Here is a 23,082-nt window from a genome sequence, read left to right as displayed (position 1 = left end):
ATTTGTGTTAGAGAATACAATGTATTCAGTAAACAAAATATCAATACACTTCTTAAAAACATCATATCCTATTTCACACCACTATCAATAAACACATAATTATCTGTATGGCATAAAGATCCGATGAGGGCAACGATTATTTAGGGGTAGATAAGGCTATTTCTGATAGGGGTTGCCAAGAGATTAGGCTGTAGTATCGAATGAGTTAAATACAAGTTGTTCTCCTTAAACAATTTTTATTTATATCCTTGCCTAAGAGTCCAATTTGTTATTGTTATAACTTGCTGCTCGTTTCATCATTAGTTTCTATAATATTGTGACAAGGTCTACTTTTGTATGAACTTTTAAAATAGTAGATGATAGATTATTTAGTAAACAATATTGTTTAAGTCCCCTACCGGCACAACCTGATGAGACTTATGGTTTGCGCTCTGTCAGTCAGTCTGTCACACTTTTCTGGATTCTGCAATAACTTTAAAGTTCTTCATATTTTTTCATGAAACTTGAAACATGAACAGATGGCAATATGGAGATTATGCATTTCATGTCATATGTCATTATGTCATTTCATTTTGTTCCTAAGGCAAGAATTATGGTTGATATGGCAACACATAGAATAGAAATGGTGGATCCTGTTATTACTTTAAAAGTTCTTCATATGTTTCATCAAAATTTAAACATGTGAAGATGGCAATATGGAGATTATGCACGTCATTTCATTTTGTTCCTACATCAAGAATTCTGGTTGCTATGGCAACAAATAAACTACAAATATTGTTGAAAATGGTGGAGTTCACCGGTAGAGGACTTTTATTGCTTGGCAATAGTCTTGTTCATACATTAAATACAGTTAAAAATATATCAAGATAAGTTTTTAAGACAGCTTTACGTAATTATTGTAAATGTCAAGCAATTGACAATACCTTAACACATTCATAATTGTTGTGACCATATCTATGTCATGAAATTGCGTTTGAATTAACATGTTTTCTCTATAAATTATTTTCAGAATAACGCGTAGATTAGGAGGTCCTCTTATCGTGGCCTCCAAAAAGTTCAAAATAACTAAAAAGAAAGACAGAAAGCAATACAAGGGAAAGTGACATGGAAAGCGAGATTGCGATTATAGGACTTTGATTCCACAGCCCAAACTAGCGTAAACACTATGTCTGCTAGGGTAAGTTTGGTGACCTAAAATTCAGACCAGAAACAAGGTGACTTTAACTGTGTTTGCGTCAAAATCGAGACTGATGAATGGTATAATACGGCTGTTGATTTGTATTCTGTGTGTGCCAAATCAGAACAGGTTTTATGGGAAGAGAGACAACCCGATTGCAACAAACAAGATTGCCTCAATTTAGTAAATGAACAAACAGTATGTTTACAGACGGATCAAATTAACACCAAACAAGATGGCTTCACCTCTGAATGTGTTAAATCAGAACAGACACAATATGAAATTATGCAACAAGATGTCACCAATTCTGTATGTGTGAACACGATTGCCGATTCAAATGCATATACAGCACAAGATGATCTCCATTATGTATGTGGGACAACAAATACAGGCCAGAGTTATATAACAACAGATGACCTCAATTCTGTATGTGGTATAGCTAAACAGTATATGAATTCAGATACGGACAATAAAAATAGAACAGAAAATCATCATAATGCTTTATGTGATCATTCAAACGCAATCGAGGAGCAAGCTCAAATGGCCTACCTAAATTCTGTATTTCTGAAAAGGGAAGAGATTGAGCTTTCAAATGTTGACCAATATTATGCTAGACCAACTGTGGTTGGAGAGACAATACAAAAGGACCTTTACTCAAACCTTGATGTTCATAGACATTCAAGCTGTGAAAAAGATGACTCAGGTATTTTCATTTTAAGCTCATCTGAGCAAAACGTGATCATATTAAGGTTTTGTGATCGCCTTTTGTCCGTCGTGCATCCTAAACTGTTGGCTCACAGGGCTCGCGCTGTCGTTCGCCATTTGAGCCATTTGCGAAAATATTGAGAATATTGAACATTTGCCTTGGTGACACTCTAGAGGCCACATTTATTGTCCAATCTTCATGAAACTTGGTCAGAAGATTTTTCCCAATTATATTTTGGACAATAACGAAATTGGTTCCGATATGTTGAAAAACATGGCAACCAGGGGGCGCAGCATTTTTCCTAAGTTATGTGGCTATAGTTAAACCTATAGTTAACACTCTAGAAGTCACATGTATTGCCCAACCTTCATGACACTTGGTCATAATATTTGTTCTTGTGATATCTTGGCTGAGTTCGAAAATGGTTCTGGTCTGTTGAAACATGGCCGCCAGGGGTCATGGCATTTATCATTTTATGGCTATAACAAAACCTTGTAAACACTCTAGAAGACACATTAATTGTTCAACATTCATGGAACTTGGTCAGAACATATGTTCTAATGATATGCTGTTTGCACATAGCAATTTTTACTTTGCTTCTGAGAGGCAAAGGGGTAAATGATTGGAAAAAAGCCCTGAGGTTGAGTGTGAAACATTTCTAATGGTATATTACATACAGTTGTTTCACAATCAACACATTCGGTGCAGACTGGACAATCTGATCCAAGATGTCAGTTAACACACATCCATCATTTCTTCATTTCTTATGTCCTTCTGTTATGATGCATTCAATATTTGACAGAGACGACTGCAGCAATAATTTATTATCATTTGAGTGTTGAATCTTCAGATGATGACTTTGTAGAGATATTCTTTGAAAGAGAAAAAAGAAAAAGTGAGAGCTGTCATTCAACTCTTGTGGCACCAAAGAGATTTCTATGTGAAGATTCATACAGTGGCGTGGTCAAGCCAATGAGTCCTTCAGCAAGAGGTAGTTTACATTTATTTATCATAATTTTAGATTCAATATATTAAGGGGGATAAATCAAATTAAGGAATCATGAATGAAAAAGAGGCACATAAATTATAAATTATTATTTTGGCTACTTGTGGCTAAAACTAACTTAGTAAATATAGTAGTTTAATTTTAATGATATATTTGCAGATAGTGCAGAGAATGCTGTGCCAAGGACTGTCCCCCTTTCTCTTAAACCAGTTGAGATGAAATTGAACAAAAAGGGTGACGGTGTGAAGAAAATTAAGGTACATATAAGTTAGCGGTATTTTGTTTTCCTCTTATCGAAATCATGGCAAGGGAGGTATTAAGCAATGTGCTGGTCCATACGTATGTGTGTCCGTCAGTCATGAAGCTTGTGTTCCAACCTATATTTTACCACTGGTTGGATCTTGCTCAATTGTTCACAAATGAAGGGCATTCCGACATGTGTGATGATCATAAGGTAAGAAAGATTTGCTGTAACCAGTTTTCGCGGCATTATGGTCCTTGGTCTGTCTTTCCTCTTAAGTAAATATAATCCCAAAATGTTATGTTTTAAGTCTTTAACTGTTTGGCAGAATTAGCTGAAACTTTCACTTCTGGATTAACCTTAATGTTTAGTCGACTGTAAAGAATAAAAATAATGCGTTGACCAGTATTTGCAGAATAAATGCCCTGTGTCTGTTATATTTTATGCTCGCACTTTATGAGGGGAACAATGGGAGGGGGCCATATAGATTTGTCAAGGACGTCCCTAGCATGTGCAAATCGATATTGTGGTTCGGATATTTTTGACAACTTGAGTAAGGACTTCTTTTTCTCCCATAACTCAAAAAATATTTCTGATAGAGAGCTGAAACTTAACATACATAATTACATATCATCTATTGCAGAGAATGAACAAAGCCAAGTCCCCAGAAAAAGAAAAGACTGAGTACAGTCTTCAAGAGAAAAACCAAGCCAGCTGTATGAACCTGGAACCTCGAGATAATGACCATTTTCTCTGTAAGCCCCTGAACAAAACATCCGTTTCCTCACTAGAAAGTCTCGCTGAAGACCAACAAACATAATAATCTTTTTTAGCTCTCTCTGATCACTTAATATATGTAGTTTAAACCTATTTTATTTTCGCTCAATTGCATCGAAAGTCTTAGGCTTATTTATAACGCTCTCGAATCCGTTTTCTAGAACCAGTACTTGGTCTCTTTTAGAGATATTTAAAGAACGCTTCCACGGTGGGGATCGAACTTATGAACCTTCGGTCGCTAGGCGGACGACATATCCACTGCCCCCCTGACACCTTTACAAGTTAAGCTATTGAGCTATGTCTTATGTTCGGTGTGATGTGTTGTACATGGTCAACATTTGGCTTGTAACCACTCGATAGGAAACATTTAAGTCAATATTGATAAAACTTTGTCAGTATATTTAGTGTCTTACAACTATAAAAGGCACATGTATGAATCTTTCATGCTGTTACTTGGTCAAAATGATAAACTTTGCAATTTTTGAATGGGTTAAATTGAGTTAAAACTAGATTACCAAGTTAAATTTTGAAAACCTGTTTAACATTTAAAGCCTTGTTTAAGATTCAATCTTGAAAAAAACTTGGTCAAAATGTTTAAATTTATTATATCTAGGCCAAGTGCAACTATGGATGAAGTTCGTTACAAAACTAGGTCACTGGGTAAATTTCAGAAAAACCTTGTCACCATATGACAAGCCGCTTAAATAGTCAATCTTGAAGAACATAAGTCATAATGTTCATCTTGACAGTAGCAAGTTAAAATTGCGGTCAGACGTTGTCCAAAATGAGGTCCCTATGTCAAATATGATAAAAATACTAATAGCACTTCAAAGGCCTAATATGTGCCTCATTGCGATTAAACTTGTTGTTAATGTTTTTCTTGACCATTTCGAGGCATAAATTAGTACTCGTCACATGAAGTAGCAAACTAAATCACTAGGTCAAAGGATTGACCTATTTTAACATTCTACCTTAATCTCAGGTGAGTCATCATGGCTCCCTCGTTATGCTCCTACATTAAGATGGGGATATATTTGCTTTTCTGTCAGATCATGTGTTGAACACAACTTAGAAAGAAAAAAGAACATTTGATGAAATCATATGAACTTTTTTTTTATATGAACTGGTGACTCTGGGAATAGTAATAAATTAGGGTGTTGCTATACAAAGTCTGTCTTTCAGATATATTTCTTAATTAGCAATTTAATAACATTCATAATACATATAAGTGGGTTCTTTAAATCTGATGTTCCAGTGCCTGTCATTTACTTAGTTTGATTATTGCCTTGTGTTTATGTTGCTCTCTTAGACTGTGGAGAATGCAACAAGGAGTTTGAAGGGCACTTCCCTGTCCATGGACCCTATACATACATACAGGACAAAGAGGTAGAACTGTTTTCATATTTAAAACATAAACTACATGTGGTGGAGAAAATAAAAGGGTAAAACAAACATTTAATTATATGCTTATGAGACTGTGTTTTTTGAGATTTGTATTACATGTAATGAATGTAAAAAAAATCATTAATTTAATATGTCAATATATTTAAGAAATGCCATAAATATGCCCTTTTATTCTAATACAAAAGAGTGCATCCAGTACATTCTAATACACCTTAATATAAACTGCAGGTGCCAGAAGGGGACCCCCTCAAAGCTGACCATACCATTCCCGATTGCCTTGAAATCAAAACGTCCAATATAGCTGGAGCTGGTCTTGGAGTATTTTCTAAGGAGGGACTGGAATGCAGGGTTATGTTTGGACCGTATGGGGGCGATGTCATTGCTGAAAATCAGAAATCAGGATATTGCTGGCAGGTAAAGGTGAGGTGATGTTTAGTTTGATGCATTGATACCTTTTTATACGCCCGTTTGTCAAAACGGGACGTATAATAAGATCACCCTTGGCGGGCGGGCGGCGTCCACAGCAGTGTCCGCTCTCTTATTCAAATAGTTTTTATTCGATCTGCACCAAATTTGGCAGAAGTTGTATCTAGTCAATATCTCGGTCAAGTTCGAATATGGGTCATGCAAAGTCAAATACTAGGTCACGGGGTCACTTAGTGCATTTCAAGGATTTAGCATTGTGTCCGATCTCGTATTGAAATAGTTTTCATCCGATCTTCACCAAATTTGGTCAGAAGTTGTGTCTAAATAATATCTAGGTCAAGTTCAAATCTGGGCAATGCCGGGTCAAAACATAGGTCACGAGGACACTTAGTGCATTTCAAGCAATTCGCATGGTGTCAGCTCTCTAATTGAAGTAGTTTTCACTCGATTTTCACCAAATTTGGACAGAAATTGTGTCTAGATGATATGCAAGTCAAGTTTAAATACGGGTCATGCCGGTTCAAAAAATAGGTCACATGGTAACTAAGTGCGTTTAAAACAATCACCCCGGCGTCCACAGCAGTGTCCGCTCTCTAATTCAAATAGTATTCACCGATCTTCACCAAACATAGTCAAGAGTTGTATCTAGACAATATCTAGGTAAAGTTTGAATATGGGTCATGCCGGGTCAGAAACTAGGTAACATGATCACTTAGTGCATTTCAAGGATTTAGCATGGTGTCCGCTCCCTAAATGAAGTTGTTTTCATCCGATCTTCACCAAATTGGGTCAGAAGTTGTGTCTCAATGATATCTAGGTCAAGTTCAAATATGGGTTATGCCGGGTCAAAAACTAGGTCACGATGTCACTTAGTACATTTCAAGCATTTAGCATGGTGTCCGCTCTCTAATTGAAGTAGTTTTCATCCGATCTTCACCAAATTTAGGTCAGAAGTTGTGTCAAGATGATATGTAGGTCAAGTTTGAATATGGGTCATGCCGGGTTAAACACGAGGTCATGAGGTTACTAAGTGCATTTCAAGCATTAAGCATGGTGTCCGCTCTCTAATTGAAGTAGTTTTCATCGGATCGTCACCTAATTTGGTCAGAAGTTGTGTCTAGATGATATGTAGGTCAAGTTCGAATATGGGTTATGCAGGGTCAAAAATGAGGTCTTGAGGTTTCTTAGTGCATTTCAAGCATTTCTCATGGTGTCCGCTCTCTTATTGAAGTAGTTTTCATCCGATCTTCACCTAATTTGGTCAGAAGTTGTGTCTAGATGATATGTAGGTCAAGTTCGAATATGGGTCATGCCGGATCAAAAACGAGGTCACGATGTCACTTAGTGCATTTCAAGCATTTAGCATGGTGTCCGCTCTCTAATTTAAGTAGTTTTCATCTGATCTTCACCGAATTTTGTCAGATGTTACGTCTAAATGCTATCTCGGTCATGCCGGTTCAATAACTAGGTCTCGAGGTCACTTGGTGCATGTCAAGCATTGAGCAACATGCAAAATAATCTGTGTTAATGCGGGATGTGGGGGTATTCGTCACGTCTGTGAGAAAGCTCTTGTTTTTTTATACTTCATATATGCCACTCAAATGTGACAGTTTGGTACTATTGTTAAGTTTGAAATGCAAGGATTATTTCTTAAAGTCTAAACGATTGAAAATGAAGAACTGCATTTAAAACAAATGCATTATCTATCTAGCAGTCTTTAAATGGTATTTATACCCCCACTAACAAAGTGTAGGGGGGGGGGTATATAGGAGTGAGCTTGTCTGCCTGTCGGTCGGTCTGTCGGTCGGTCCGTATTAAGTGTCCGCTCTCTAATTCAAGTTGTTTTCATCCGATCTTGGTCAGATGTCTAGGTCAAGTTCGAATATGGGTCATATCGGGTCAAAAACTAGGTCACGGGGTTACTTAGTGCGTGTTAAACATTGAGCATGGTGTCCGCTCTCTAATTCAAGTAGTTTTCATCAGAGCTTCACCAAACTTGGTCAGAAGTTGTATATAGATAATGTTTAGACTAAGTTCGAAAATGGATCATGGCAGGTCCAAAACTAGGTCACGGGGTCACTTAGTGTGTTTTAAACATTGAGTATGGTGGCCGCTCTCTAATTCAAGTAGTTTTCATACGATCTTCACCAAACTTGATCCGAAGTTGTATCTAGATGATGTCTAGGTCAAGTTTGAATATGGGTCAAGCCGGGTCTACAACTAGGTCATGGGGTCACTAAGTGCGTTTTATACATTGAGCATGGTGTCCGCTGTTTTTTGTGAAGACAACATGCAAAATAGTCTGTGTCATTGTGGCATGAGTTATCTCTATTTTCTGAAGATAATTGTTATTAAAGGAACTCTTTCTGCGACAATGTTTGGCAGAGTACGGGCCCTTTGTCTGGTTTTCGAGTATAGAAAGTTCGCCGTGGGTAATGGATAAGGTGTCCGCCTAGCGATTGGGAGGTCACGGTTTCGATCCCCACTCGGGGACCATTCTCTAGATCGTCCCCAAAGACACCAAGTACTGGTTATTATAGGCACATGAAACGGATTCGAGAGCGTTTCTATAAGCCTGAGGCTTTCGATGCAATTGATCTTAAATAAATTAGTTTAAACTAACTATAGAATATAGAGTCCAAAACTTAAGTTTTTAATGCCTCTAAGTGCATGGCAGATTTTGCTCAGGCTTAAAGAGCTGATTGTCCTTAGTGTGTACATGCAGATGATTGTTAAAAGAGTAATTTCAACTGACAGTTTTGGCTGAATTTTGGAATGTTTAGCTCACCTGATTGCTCAGGTGAGCTTTTGTGACCGGTCTTTGTCCGCCGTATGTCCGTCCGTCTGTCCGTTAACATTTACTCGTAAACTATCTAGAGGCCACATTTCTTGTCCAATCTTCATGAAACTTGGTCAGAAGCTTTGTCCCAATAAAATCTCGGCCGAGATCGACACTGGGTTGTGCCAGGTCAAAAACTAGGTCACTAAGTCAAAAAAAGGGAAATCTTGTAAACACTGTCGAAGTCACATTTCATGTCCGATCTTCATGTAACTTTGTCAAAATTTTTGTCTTAATGATATCTTGGTTGAGTTCAAAAGTGGTTCCGATCCATTAAAAAACATGGCCGCCAGTGGGCGGGGCAGTTTTCCTTATTTGGCTATAGAGAAACCTTGTAAACACTCTAGAAGTCACAATTTTTGCCCAATCATCATGAAAATTGGTCTAAACATTGGTTCAATTGATGTCTTAGACGAGTTCGAAAATGGTCGAGATCAGTGAAAAAACATGGCCGCCAGTGGGCAGGGCATTTTTCTCTATATGTATATAGTGGAAGTTTTCCCTATTTGGCTATAGAGAAACCTTGTAAACACTCTAGAAGTCACAATTTTTGCCCAATCATCATGAAAGTTGGTCAAAACATTGGTTTTATTGATATCTCGGACCAATTTGAAAATGGTCGGGATCGGTGAAAAAACATGGCCGCCAGTGGGCGGGGCATTTTTCTCTTTATGTATATAGTGAAAACATGTGAACACAGTAGAAGTCACATTTTTGGCCCAAATTTCATGAAATTTGCTCAGAACATTTGTTTCCTTGATACGAGAGTTGAGTTCAAAAATGGTTCCGGTCAGTTGAATAACATGGCTGCTGGGAGGTGGGCAGTTTTCTCATTATGCCCCCCCCCCCTTTTGAAGAAAAGGGGGTATATTGTTTTGCTCATGTCGGTCCGTCCGTCCACCAGATGGTTTCCGGATGATAACTCAAGAGCGCTTATGCCAAGGATCATGAAACTTCATAGATACATTGATCATGACTAGCAGATAACCCATTTTGATTTTCAGGTCACTAGGTCAAAGGTCAAGGTCAAGATGACCCGAAATAGTAAAATGGTTTCCGGATGATAACTCAAGAACGCTTCAGCCTAGGATCATAAAACTTCATAGATACATTGATCATGACTTGCAGGTGAACCCTATTGATTTTCAGGTCACTAGGTCAAAGTTCAAGGTCATGGTGACCCAAAGCAGTAAAATGGTTTCCGGATGATAACTCAAGAACGCTTATGCCTAGGATCATAAAACTTCATAGATACATTGATCATGACTAGCAGATAACCCATATTGATTTTCAGGTTACTAGGTCAAAGATCAAGGTCACGATGACCCGAAATAGTAAAATGGTTTCCGGATGATAACTCAAGAATGCTAAGGCCTAGGATCATGAAACTTCATAGGTACATTGATCATAACTCGTAGATGACCCCTTTCGATTTTCAGGTCACTAGGTCAAAGGTCAAGGTCACGATGACCCGCAATAGTAAAATGATTTCCGGATGATAACTCAAGAACGCTTAGGCCTAGGATCATGAAACTTCATAGGTACATTGATCATGACTCGAAGATGACCCCTATTGATTTTCAGGTCACTAGGTCAAAGGTCAAGTTCTCGGTGACCCGAAATAGTAAAATGGTTTCCAGATAATAACTCAAGAACGCTTATGCCTAGGATCATAAAACTTTATAGGTACATTGATCATGACTCGAAGATGACCCCTATCGATTTTCAGGTCACTAGGTAAAAGGTCAAAGTCACGGTGACCTGAAATAGTAAAATGGTTTCTGGATGATAACTCAAGAACGCTTATGCCTAGGATCATGAAACTTCATAGGCACAACGATCATGACTCGGAGATGACCCCTATTGATTTTCAGGTCACTATGTCAAAGGTCAAGGTCACGGTGACCAGTAATAGTAAACTAGGTTCTGGATGATAACTCAATAACACTTATGCCTAGGTTCATGAAACTTCATAGGTATATTGATCATGACTCGCAGATGACCCCTATCGATGATCAGGTCAATAGGTCAAAGGTCAATGTCACAGTGCTAAAAAACGTATTCACACAATGGCTGTCAAGGTCACGGTGACTCAACTTAGAAAAATGGTTTCCGGATGATAACTCAAGAATGCTTACGCCTAGGATCATGAAACTTCATAGGTACATTGATCATGACTCGCAGATGAAATAATGATGAAACTTGACCAGGTCGTTTGTCTTGACAATATCTAGGTCAAGTGTGACATTTGGTAAAGATTATATGAACCGACTCCTCTCAGATCGAACTAGGGCCATCTTGGCCCTCTTGTTTCTATTTGTCCACTGTAGGATTAAATATGGATTCGTTCATGTCCAAATATGTTGTTTGGGCCTTCGTATCATGGACACATTTCAAGTTGATGTCACTATTTTGTGTTCTAGATAATTATGCTGTCGTTAATAGATTTCACACATCTTTTTTTTAAACTGATTCAGTAATTATTTAAAATAAGTATGCAATTCAAAAATGTAAAGTTCTATACGATTTTACATGAATGAAACTTAAAAAATTAAGAACGAATTACTAATTCTGTTTGTTCTGTTGAAAATAGTGTATGATAATTGCCGCTTTTTAGTTTAGAAATGCAATCCTTGGTGTTCTAGTCTAACAATTGAATTTTGCTCTTAAAAACAAGTTATATTAGGTTTCATGTTTTCTTGTGTATCCATTTTGTTTAGTTGTTGTTTGTTACGGTAAGATTCTATGCAATCAGATCTATAAGGAAGGCAAAGCGAGCCACTTTGTAGATGCCCAGAACAAGGCAACCTCTAACTGGATGAGATACGTGAACTATGCAATGACGGAGGAAGATCAGAACATTGTAGCATTCCAGTACAAAGGAGGCATCTTTTTCTGCACATTGAAGCCAGTTTCACCAGGTATACAGGCATGTTGTATGACTAAATATATGACTATTCAATGAGGTTGTGTCTGATCAGAGCAGTCTCACCTTGGTAATACGGGTTCAACTCCCTGCACAAGCGCATATGAGTTTGCTCGATTGTCCTCATACAGGAAAGTTTTGGTTTTTAACCAGGTTTTCCAAAGGAAAAAAACTGGTTTTTATTGGATTGGCGAATGTCGGCGGGCGGGCGGGCAGATGGGCGGTCGGGCTTTCTGGCGGGCAGAACAAGCTGCTGAACGTAGACGTCATCAGCCAAGCTCCACCTGTCATTGGTTGTTTCGCCCCCTTATGCTTGGTACAATCTCGAGGTGGCGGGGCAGGTAGTGATTGCCAATCACTGCCTCATCTAGGATGGCTGCCAATTCGGTTCGCTGCGTCTTAACTAGAGCCAACTCGATGCTCATTAAGCTGTCTTGCCATGGGCGTGGAGTGTAGTCTTCCTGAATCTTCCCTCGGCGCCCAGCGCTCAAAACATCTTCCACACCGACTGTGATGGAAATACTCTGCATCCCACTTCGACCAGAAAGATCCATGCCTTCCAGCTTTTATATCTGCATACATATGCCAGATCCTGGTATTTGGCTTTCTCCAGCTCATAGGCCTCCTCGATCCTCTCCGCCAATGGCACAGTTAGCTCTATAAGGATCACCCGCTTCCATGCCTTTGACCATAGCACTATGTTGGGCTACTTCCTCGGTAAAAACTAGTTTCTACCCAAGGTCTCAACGCATCTCTCCGTCATTTGCATCTTGCAGAATACAATATCTGCAACTGGTTGTGGCGGTGAGCTTTGTTGTTCCCTCTTTGACAAACCTGATGAATTGGGATCCTAATTAATTCTGGGGTCTGTCCTTCTTCCCCTCTCTTTCTAGGGCGTCGGCCAACATTCTGAGTACTTGGTCATGGCGCCACTTGTAGCGCCCTTGTGCAACGACTGTTGGACACAATGACAGAATGTGCCGCAACGTTCCTATACTCCCACACAAAGAACAAGTAGGGTCTTCCGTCGGCTTCCATCGATGAAGATTTGTGGGGGTTAAAAGCATGTCGTTCACTGCCCGCAGGAGGAAACTTAGCTGAAGTGGTTCATATGTCCACAGTTCTTGCCACGTGAATGAAATACCTTGAGTATTAAATAAATAGTTGGACATTGGAGCTATAATTCAAACTTCTTCTTAAGTCTGAGTGCGGTCTGAGATTCACTCCAGGTCCTTGCATACAGCAGCCTTAGGCCTAGAAAGACCTTATAAACGTCAAGATATGTTCGAGTTTTTTTCTTTCCTTCTAATAATAATTATTTGTTGTCTAGGTTTTCATGACAATAAAAGAAGGTTTGCATCACATTTAAGTATTGAAAGTAGAAAAAGGTAAATACTTTTGTAAACAACCCTGTTTCAGTGTGTCTTCTAGTGTTGCATCACTAATTAAATAGAATCTAAAATCTCATATTTTTTTCAAAACGACCGCAAAGTTTTTCTTCTTCTTTCAGAAAATGTAAATAATTGGAGTGATCTTTGAATTGCAGTAGAAATGTTTGTTCAGATAATAAAGATTAACTAATAATTTAATTATAAAAACTAACGTGCATGCACATTTTCAGAAATAAATGTTGTATATATATAAATATGTATGTACTATGTATTTCGACTTTTAAATGATTAAAAATACATACAGTATAAAGCAAACATACATCCACATATATAAAGATAGACTTAAGCAAAAACAAAAAACAATAAATTGTTTATATTGCTATTGATACAGGAGCGGAACTGCTTGTCTGGTACGGAGACGAATTCGCCTGAGAACTTGGCCTCGTCAGAGAGAAAAACATCTGCAGTTATTCCAGTAAATACAGTGGTCACCTTAAGATACACTTGAGGATACAAACAGGAGAGAGACCGTACAAGTGTGAGGTGTGTGGCTATTTATGTAAACAGAGTGGTCAATTGAAGACACACATGAGGATACATACAGGCGAAAGACCGTACACGTGTGATGTGTGTGGCTATTTATGTAAGCATAGTGGTCAATTGAAGACACACATGAGGATACATACAGGAGAGAGACCGTTCAAGTGTGAGGTGTGTGGCTATTTATGTAAACAAAGTAGTCACTTGAAGACACACATGAGGATACATACAGGCGAGAGACTGTACAAGTGTGATGTGTGTGGCTATTTATGTAAGCATAGTGGTCAATTGAAGACACACATGAGGATACATACAGGAGAGAGACCGTTCAAGTGTGAGGTGTGTGGCTATTTATGTAAACAGAGTTGTCACTTGAAGACACACATGAGGAAACATACAGGAGAGAGAAAGTACAAGTGTGAGGTGTGTAGTTATGCATGTAACCAGAAGTGTAACTTGAAGACACACATGATGATACATACAGGAGGAAGACAGTACAAGTGTGAGGTGTGTGGCTATTTATATAAACAACGTGGTAACTTGAAGACACACATGAGGATACATACAGAAGAAAGACCGTTTAAGTGTGAGGAGTGTGATTTTGCATTTAAACGTAGTAGTTCGTTGAAGACACACATGACGATACATACAGGCAAGAGGCCGCACAAGTGTGGGTTGTGTGGTTATGCATGTAACAGGAGTCAAACCTTGAAGACACACATGAGGATACATACATGAGAAAGACCATACAAGTGTGAGGTGTGTGGCTATTTATGTAAACTGAGTGCTCACTTGAAGACACACATGAGGATACATACAGGAGAAAGACCGTTTAAGTGTTAGGTGTGTGGCTATTTATTTAAACAGAGTGATCACTTGCAGACACACATGAGGATACATACAGGAGAGAGACCGTTTAAGTGTGAGGAGTGTGATTTTGCATGTAATCAAAGTATTTCGTTGAAGACACACATGACGATGCATACAGGCCAGAGACCGTACAAGTGTGGGGTGTGTGGTTTTGCATGTAACAGGAATGAAAACTTGAAGATACACATGAGGATACATACAGGAAAGAAACAGTACAGGTGTGGGGTGTGTGGTTATGTATGTAACTTGAGTGGTCACTTAAAGAGACACATGAGGATACATACAGGAGAGAGAAAATACAAGTGTGAGGTGTGTGGTTTTGCATGTATAAAAAGTTTCTCGTTGAAGAGACACATGAGGATACATACAGGAGAGAGACTATACAAGTGTGAGGAGTGTGATTTTGCACCTAAACAAATTTTTTCGTTGAAGAGACACATGTTGTTACATAGAGGCGAGAGACCGTACAAGTGTGGGGTGTGTGGTTATGCATGTAAATTAAGTGGTAACTTGAAGAGACACATGATGATACATACAGGCGAGAGACGGTCCAAGTGTTACGTGTATGGTTATGCATGTATCCAGAGTGATCGCATGAAGAGACACATGAAGAAGCATGCTTGGTTATACTTGTAACCATAGTAACCATAGTGGTGATTAAAAGAAACCTGCTTGGTTATACTTGTAACCATAGTGGCGATTTGAAGACACATGATTGGTTAAACTTGTAACCATAGTGGTGATTTGAAGAAACATGCTTGATTATACTTATTACCATAGTAAACATAGTGGTGATTCGAAGAAACATGCTTGGTTATACTTGTTAGGTTAAACCTTAGTGGTGATTTGAAGAAACATGCATATTTATATTTGTAATCATATTGGTGATTTGAAGAAACATGCTTGGTTATATTTGTTATCAGAGTGGTTATGTGAAGAAACATGCTTGATTATACTTGTAACCATAGTAACCATAGTGTTGATTTGGAGAAACATGCTTGGTTATACTGGTAATCAAAGTGGTGATTTGAAGAAGCATGCTTGGTTATACTTTTAATCATAGTGGTGATTTATAGAAACTCGCTTGGTTATACTTGTAACCATAGTAACCATAGTAGTGATTTAAAGAAACATGCTTGGTTATACTTGTAATCATAGTGGTGATATGAAGAAAAATGATTGGTTATACTTGTAACCATAGTAACCATAGTGTAGATGTGAATAATCATGCTTGGTTATACGTGTAACCATTGTGGTGATTTGAAGAAACATGATTGGTTATACTTGAAACTATTGTGGTGATTCAAAGAAACGTATGAGGATACATACTAGAGGAAGATTAAAAACGTGTCAGGTGTGTGGTTATCCATGTAACCATGGGAGGAAGACTTAAAAAAAATGTTAGGTGTGTGGTAATCCATGTATCCATAGGAGGAAGACTTACAAAATTGTTAGATGTGTTGTTATCCAAGTATCCATGGGAGGAAGACTTTAAAGAGTGTTAGATGTTTGGCTATCCATGTATCCATGGGAGGAAGACTTTAAAGAGTGTAAGGTGTGACTGTTTGGTTATCTGTATATACAGAGTGGTCCCTTAAAAACGTGAAAAGACTTATGAGGATATATAAGAATGTAAGAGAAGAAAGAGCTAAAACAAGAAATTTTTAAATCATCTCTGAAACCAGTAGAGACCCAGTGACGCACGTTCTTTTGCAGGACCATATGACGCAATAAATCATTGCTTTGTTAGAGCTGCATTCAATTTAAATTTTAATATACTCGTCCATTGGTTTTTAGCACGGCGTTTTCGGAAATATCCCGAGGTATTGTCATAGCCAGCTCGTCGTCTCGTCCGCCGTCTGACCTCCGCCGTCCGCGTCGTGCTAAAACCTTAACATTGGCTCTAAAATCAAAGTTTTTACACCTAAAACTTTGAAACTGATGCACCTCTGATGAGTTCTACACGCCACACCCATTTATGGTCACTATGTCAAAGGTCAAGGTCACTGTGACCTCTAAAAAATATCTGACAAGCTTTCATTTATTAGCGAGGCTGTTTTTGGAGAAAACCCGAGCTATTGTCATAGACAGCTCGTCCGACGTCCGCCGTCCGCCGTAGGCGTCGTGCTAAAACCTTAACATTAACTCTAAAATCAAAGCGCTTCCACCTACAACTTTGAAATTTCTTATGTAGAGGCACCTTGATGAGTTCTACACGCCACACCCATTTTTTGTCACTAGGTCAAAGGTCAAGGTCACTGTGACCTCTTATATCAAACTCAAACACAGGCTCTAAAATCAAAGTGCTTCCACCTACAACTTTGAAACTTCATATGTAGTTGCACCTTGATGAGTTCTACATGCCACACCCATTTTTTGGTCCCTAGGTCAAAGGTCAAGGTCACTGTGACCTCTGATATAAAACTTTTACATAAATCTTAACATTGCCTCTAAAATCAAAGTGCTTCAACCTACAACTTTGAAACTTCATATGTAGATGCACCTTGATGACTTCTACAAGCCACACCCATTGTGAGTCACTAGGTCAAAGGTCAAGGTCACTGTGACCTCTAAAAAACAAATTCTGACAAGCGTTCGCAGCCGAGCGTGACACCCGTTATGCGGTGCTCTTGTTCAAAACTGCACCCGTAGCCGAGCGTGGCACCCGTTATGCGGTGCTCTTGTTATAATTTAATATGAACTGCAGTGCCTTATGCGCAAACATTTCGTTACCTGCTTTTCCCATCTTCAATTTGAAAATCCCCGTCTTATAATTCACGGTACACTTCACTTAGGAAAATGACGTACCATGAGTTTTATAGTTTGCATTTAAAGAGATACTTTTTTCTTAAATAAACAGTTTTTATTATCATTGAGAGCAGATGGAGGAGTACTTAAATGTTGGTTAGTTTGAACTCGCTTCCGTGTATAGGATTAGGGATTTTCATAACATAAGCATTGCTCTTCAATAATAAGTGTTCTGTTGGTTACTTAAATGTTATTTACGACAAGTAGATAACTGCATTGTTCATATTTACCTTTTTCAAGGTTTGCAAAATATTTTTATAGTTTTGTTTTAATTGTGTTCTACGTTTTTTACTCTCGCTCTTTGGAGTATTCCATCAAGATGTTTATGGTCAATGTCTCCTTACACTTGCTTTGAATGATTTCACTTTCAATAATGGTTTTGTCGATGGTATTTATGTAATGTTATTGTCTATCGAATGTGTCGAGATCATGTTGTGTTTTTCTTCGACTAAACGTGTTTTTGTATTTATATGAGGCGGTATTTCTTGTTATATTGCGTAAGTTACCTTTTATAATCTCCAATAAAGTATTGGGGTTTGCAACTGTGCGTTTTATTTAATGTTTAATTTGAGCGTCATTGTGTGCATATAATAAAAGGCACATTTATTAGTGCGCATATAATACAATTCACATTCATAAATACTTATGTACCGTTGAACTGGTAAACCAGCCAATCCAGGAAAAAAGTGTTGATTTTGCTATCCTATCAGACCATGATATGAATGAAATACTTTTGAATTCGGCAACAAAAAAATTTAACAAAGCAACAATCACTTTCTTGGGGCCTCATGATATGTACTTACCCTCAGTCAAATAATTATGATCACCATTGCATACTTGTTTGTAAAAAGTTACCAAAAACGTACATATATCAAATATACATGCTCCAGCTGCCAACCCATTCATCGCAATTGTAATTTAACATTCTTTCCAACTTTGCTGAGTTTACTAAAAAAATAAGGTAGGAGTGTTGAGACGCACCCAGGTTTCTCACATAATCCAGCCTAATGCGCGAAAGAACCACAAAAACTTGAATTACACACTTGACTCATTCACGGCGAATTACACTTGCATAATGTTTATATGTATACTTATGCTTTTACCTTTGATTACATACATGTTGTCATATATATTTAAAGGGACTTTTTAACATGAGTTAATGACAATTTTAAAAGATACGTCATGGATTCAAAAGCAACTATATGCAATACATTCAAACAAGCAAAATAACACTCCCGACTAAGACAAATGTTAAAAATATGTGTTCTTTTATTGATAGTCATCAATCGAAATCGGAAAAATTGCTTTAAAAGCATGTGTAATGCTTTACATTTGCATTTATAATTAAGCACACAAGTGTTTTATGGACAAACGAGCATTCAAATTCAAAGCCTGCGTTTTGGAATAGTAGCACGTTATCTATCCGTTCTAGTGGTCCCTGGTTGTAACTTAAGGGCAGGCACATTTTTTTGCTTATTTGTACAATTATTTAGCACAGTCACTATTCCAAATAGTCTATAGCTGTGTTAGTAAATTCATTTAATGACATTAAAATAAACAATTATTCGCCATTAAGTAATTATCTTTAAATGAAAGGCAAGATAGATGTCTTTTCGGCCTCATTTAATTTGAATACATATGTGTAAACTGTTTATAGCTATGAGATATTGTGTATTACAGAATAATGTTTTTGTTGTTATTGTTGATTCCATTTTGTTAATTGTTTCTTTTGTCATTTGCTTCAGGTATGGTGTCTTCGAAAAGTGGACTATGAATGTTACAGGCGGCAATGAAATAAAAAAAACTTTCGGTATATTTTATAATGCCGTTTGCATATGTTTTTATCTATTTTTTCTTCATCATAATAACGAATAAGCACGTCTTAAAAATACAATGCAATATTGCCACATATAGATATATTTGGTGACCAGTTTACACACCACAATATAATATCATGTTCTGAACATCATACAATCGTTGTGTTGAAATTTAAAAATGGTTATTTCATTTCAATTCAAATTTCACACGTGTATTACATTTATAATAAATTTAAAACAATGTTACTAGCAAATATATATAATAGAGTCATAATCAAACTGAAAAACAACAGAACACAATACAAATAAATTAAATACACTCATTGATTGTAAACTGATCTGTTAACTCATGATTTCATGAATATGTTAACTTTAAACATGTCTAACATATGAGTTATATTGCTCGGATATAATGTGTCGTCTGTGTACCAAAAGACAAAACTTGACAAGTGATGATTTTATACGCGAAAGCATAGGCATAGATCTCCGATCTTTTCTTCGGTGGTCAGATCTCTCTCGTCGTATGTTTTCCACAACTCGTCGAGTCACTCGTCCATCTAGACGTACGTTTGTCGTCGGATCCGTCTGGATCACTCCCAACAAACCTGGATCTGCACTGGGAGGTAAATGTACCAGCAAATGGGAGTAGCACTTGCCAGCTGCCCACTTGTTCAACCAACGGTACCACCCTTAAAAACTAAATACTAATCAGTTATATATACATGTATCTGTATTCCGGGCAGAAATTAAATAGCCATTAACTTCCTCAACGTAGGACGGCATCATGCCTCTCGAAAGTCGCTTTAAGGACCATTTCGTAAATCAGCCTGAGAACATGTTGGTTCCAATAAAAGGCACATCCTTTCATCTGGAATGCTGGGTAAAGCTCCTTTAGCGCCTTCCATAGTGCTGAAATATTAAATTTAACGGTGGCATTAAAATGTTACATGTTCCTTTTACATAATTACCCATTTAATAACGCAAATCACGCTTCTACATAATTGAAAAGGCTAACACATATCAACATATTGAATAACGCTACTAACGCTGCTACTAAAAAGGGTAAAACAAATCTACATCAAAGTCCATAACATAGTTTTGGACGAGTGTGTATTCTCGCCAAATACCTCAAATGTGGCGAAAAACGGCGACAAGGTATGCCTTACTCTTGAGATATCATAGTTCAATGGATCTTCATGTCGCATTAAGGCGTGTTCTTACAGCAGTTGATAAAACGGCTTGCGTTCGATGTGGAAAGTGTTTTGGGGCTGCTGGAGTCTTGTTAGCTGTTCGGCGGTAGCAAACAATATCGTTTGTTACATTTGAAGATAAATAAATACATATATCGAGAATATTGGTACAAATTAACTTAATGCAATTCTGAGCAAAACGCACCTCAAATTCGAGAGATGTTGGGTCTGTTGGACAATTCTTTCCTGGGGCACGTTTAAGGATTAGCGCCGCTAGGCGGACACTGTTTCCATTATGATTGCGACATTTTATTCTATTATTTTGTTGCTTCTGTTTAAACATATTAATATTCTTTACTTGCGTATATTTACACAACCAATTTCTGGTGTGTGCTAATAATGACCTAAGAAAGTTGTCAAGTCCTCGTTTGCATAATGTTAAAACTTGCGTATATTTACACAACCAATTTCTGGTGTGTGCTAATAATAACCTATGAAAGTTGTCAAGTCCTCGTTTGCATAATGTTAAAATACCGTAATACGGACAAGAACCCATGTAGCGGGCGTTGACCGATTCATACATATGGAAATTTAGACAAAACAATAGGCATAGGGGATGAATCTAAAATAAAATATCCACGCGACATATATTTTCGAGATGCTATTTATCTCCCCTGAACACTCATCTTGTTCCATGTTTTGCCTCCGTTTGTTTCCTCTCACCCGGCCTTCATTGGGTATAAGCCATAGACTGGTTCACTGCACAAAGTGACAGTCTATACCAAACACAATTTTCCTAAACATAACCCGTCTAAAATGTACTGCCTGAATCTCCGATTTCTTTCGAATTTATTTGCGTTGATCTTTTCGATATCATATTGTTATCCTGACAAGTCACAAACGCTTGTTCAAAAATAATATTTGTTTTAAACATTATAGTCGGCATCTGTGTTCTCGCAGTATTCTCGCGGTATTTCAATAACGACACCCTACTGTTTACTTGTCAGAACTCGTGACGCCTTTACCATTCTCTCTCATAAAGCAGTTTTACCCTTAACTGGTTCCTCGTTAAATGTAAACGTTGACTCCGTTGACTATAATATACAACAGGTATAGGCTCATGTATCGGCGATTTTAATTGGATAACGCGAAGCCAATCGGTAGCGCTGTTCGTGACTTGACGTTATAATGTTATGGTTCGCGCGCGGCGTTTCCCAGATTATTTTTTTATCTCTCTATCATTCCGTTGATAACAAGATCAAAAACAAAGATTCACATGCTCTTAAATCAAGAATTTCCACTTTTAAGTAACGCGACGATATTACGTTTCATGTAGTATTCAAGTTGCATATTATACTGAATCTTATTAGACTAGAACGAGCTTTTATTCGTAACTGTCAGCTGTCAACAAGTTCGGGAAAATAACCCGAAAATGGTACGCAGATTACTTCCTCTGAACCTCGAACAATATCGCGATATATTTTTTTAAAATAGCTGGTCCAATTTTGTACCGGTATTATTAGGGGGAAGTCTACAGTTTTTCTTGAAAATCCCCAGGCCGACAACCACTGGTCTGCAAAACACCCTCAAAACAAGGCCTTCAGTCACAACCTGAAAAAAGATTCAAACAATATTCAGTGCAGATAATCAACAGCTTGAAAATAAAGCACAAAACAATGCAGAAAATGCTCTTTAAATTGATATCTGGGATAAAATAGACCTTTTCGGGGGTCTCGGAACTTGCACGTAAAAGATAAACCCGGCAATCACATTTATCTTTCCGGGTAAGAATACGCACTCAGTCGACAACATGCTTTGCACTATCACAGCAAATGCTTTTAAACTGAGCCAAACAAAATGGGCCATTACCGTTAAACTTTTTTGCACTGCTAACTTATTTAAACCCACCGTTTAAAAATGTCAAATGCCTACTGCTTCAAGCAGGAAGTACATGTGTTTACTTCTCAATGAGCATGTGCAGAATGTTGACTAAAATCCGGGTCATTTAGTTTACAATTACTGAAAACAAGTGAAATTGCTAGAATATTGACCATTTATACTTACATTTCAGCTTCTGGAGTCACAAAACTATTTGTTTTAGGCCATACACCTTAAATTCAGGAAATTGACCGGGGCCAAAGCGCAAATAGGGCTAAGAAGAAATATCTTTAAAAAAGATATACGGCGTTGATAGTTCAATGAATGAGATCAAGGATAGCGAATGTCTTTTTCTTTGCAGTTCTTAGCTGCATCACACGCAGTTCGGGTAGTTACGCGGAGTTTTCGCGGCTTATTTTACATTATTACATATTGCTGGCCATAAACCTATAGATACAAAACAGAAAACCAAAAGAAGAATGGAAGTGAAATTAAAACATGAGTCAACCGGCCACACGCAAAGTATCCGTATTTATCGGCGCGTTCTTCGAACAAACCTGTTATAGTGGTTTGTCGGTCATTGCTATTTGATTCGATTATTAACAGTATCGAGAATCATCGCGCTCATTATTAATACATTAGTCAATATGGTGGAATAATTATTGTTAAATTAATCAAAAATAATATTTATCATTGTATTGTTGAAAACACATTAAGAATCTAGTATGTACATAACATAATTATATCGCTGAATATTTTCATTTAACATATTTCTGGTCTAAAGAAAATTCCACAGTCCAGGGTATATGCCAGATTCTTGAGTCAGATAGACTTCAGCGCTTATCAGCAATACAATAATGGTCTGTAGCTGTTAATGAGATAACATGCTGAGATTGACCCTTTAAGAAGGTTAACCCGAGAACGTGATTTATTTCTGCTGACCACAAGTCTTCCAGATAACCCAAACACTTCACCTAGTTCACGCGATAGCGTCTATATTATATAACGATTATTTCACTGGCCGCGATTTGACCCTGATACTGGCGCTAGCAATCCTCTGAAAATAAAAGGTGCACGCGCAAACTG

At 37.7% G+C, this 23,082-nt stretch overlaps 1 protein-coding gene across 1 annotated transcript in view; it reads left to right on the top strand.

The window, feature by feature from the left end:
• Positions 1–2,821: 2,821 nt before the first annotated feature.
• LOC127841264 (zinc finger protein 492-like) overlaps positions 2,822–23,082 on the top strand; it is a 219,297-nt gene continuing 199,036 nt past the window's right edge. Inside the window, exon 1 of the mRNA XM_052369945.1 lies at positions 2,822–2,874. Coding sequence (XP_052225905.1) covers positions 2,856–2,874 — 19 coding nt within the window. The 5' untranslated portion in view covers positions 2,822–2,855. The remainder of the gene's footprint in view (positions 2,875–23,082) is intronic.

Source organism: Dreissena polymorpha, chromosome 8 (assembly GCF_020536995.1).
Source record: "Dreissena polymorpha isolate Duluth1 chromosome 8, UMN_Dpol_1.0, whole genome shotgun sequence".
NCBI classification, from domain to species: Eukaryota; Metazoa; Mollusca; class Bivalvia; order Myida; family Dreissenidae; genus Dreissena; species Dreissena polymorpha.
Note: the sequence above shows the minus strand (reverse complement) of the source record. Positions and strands in the feature narration are given on the sequence as shown.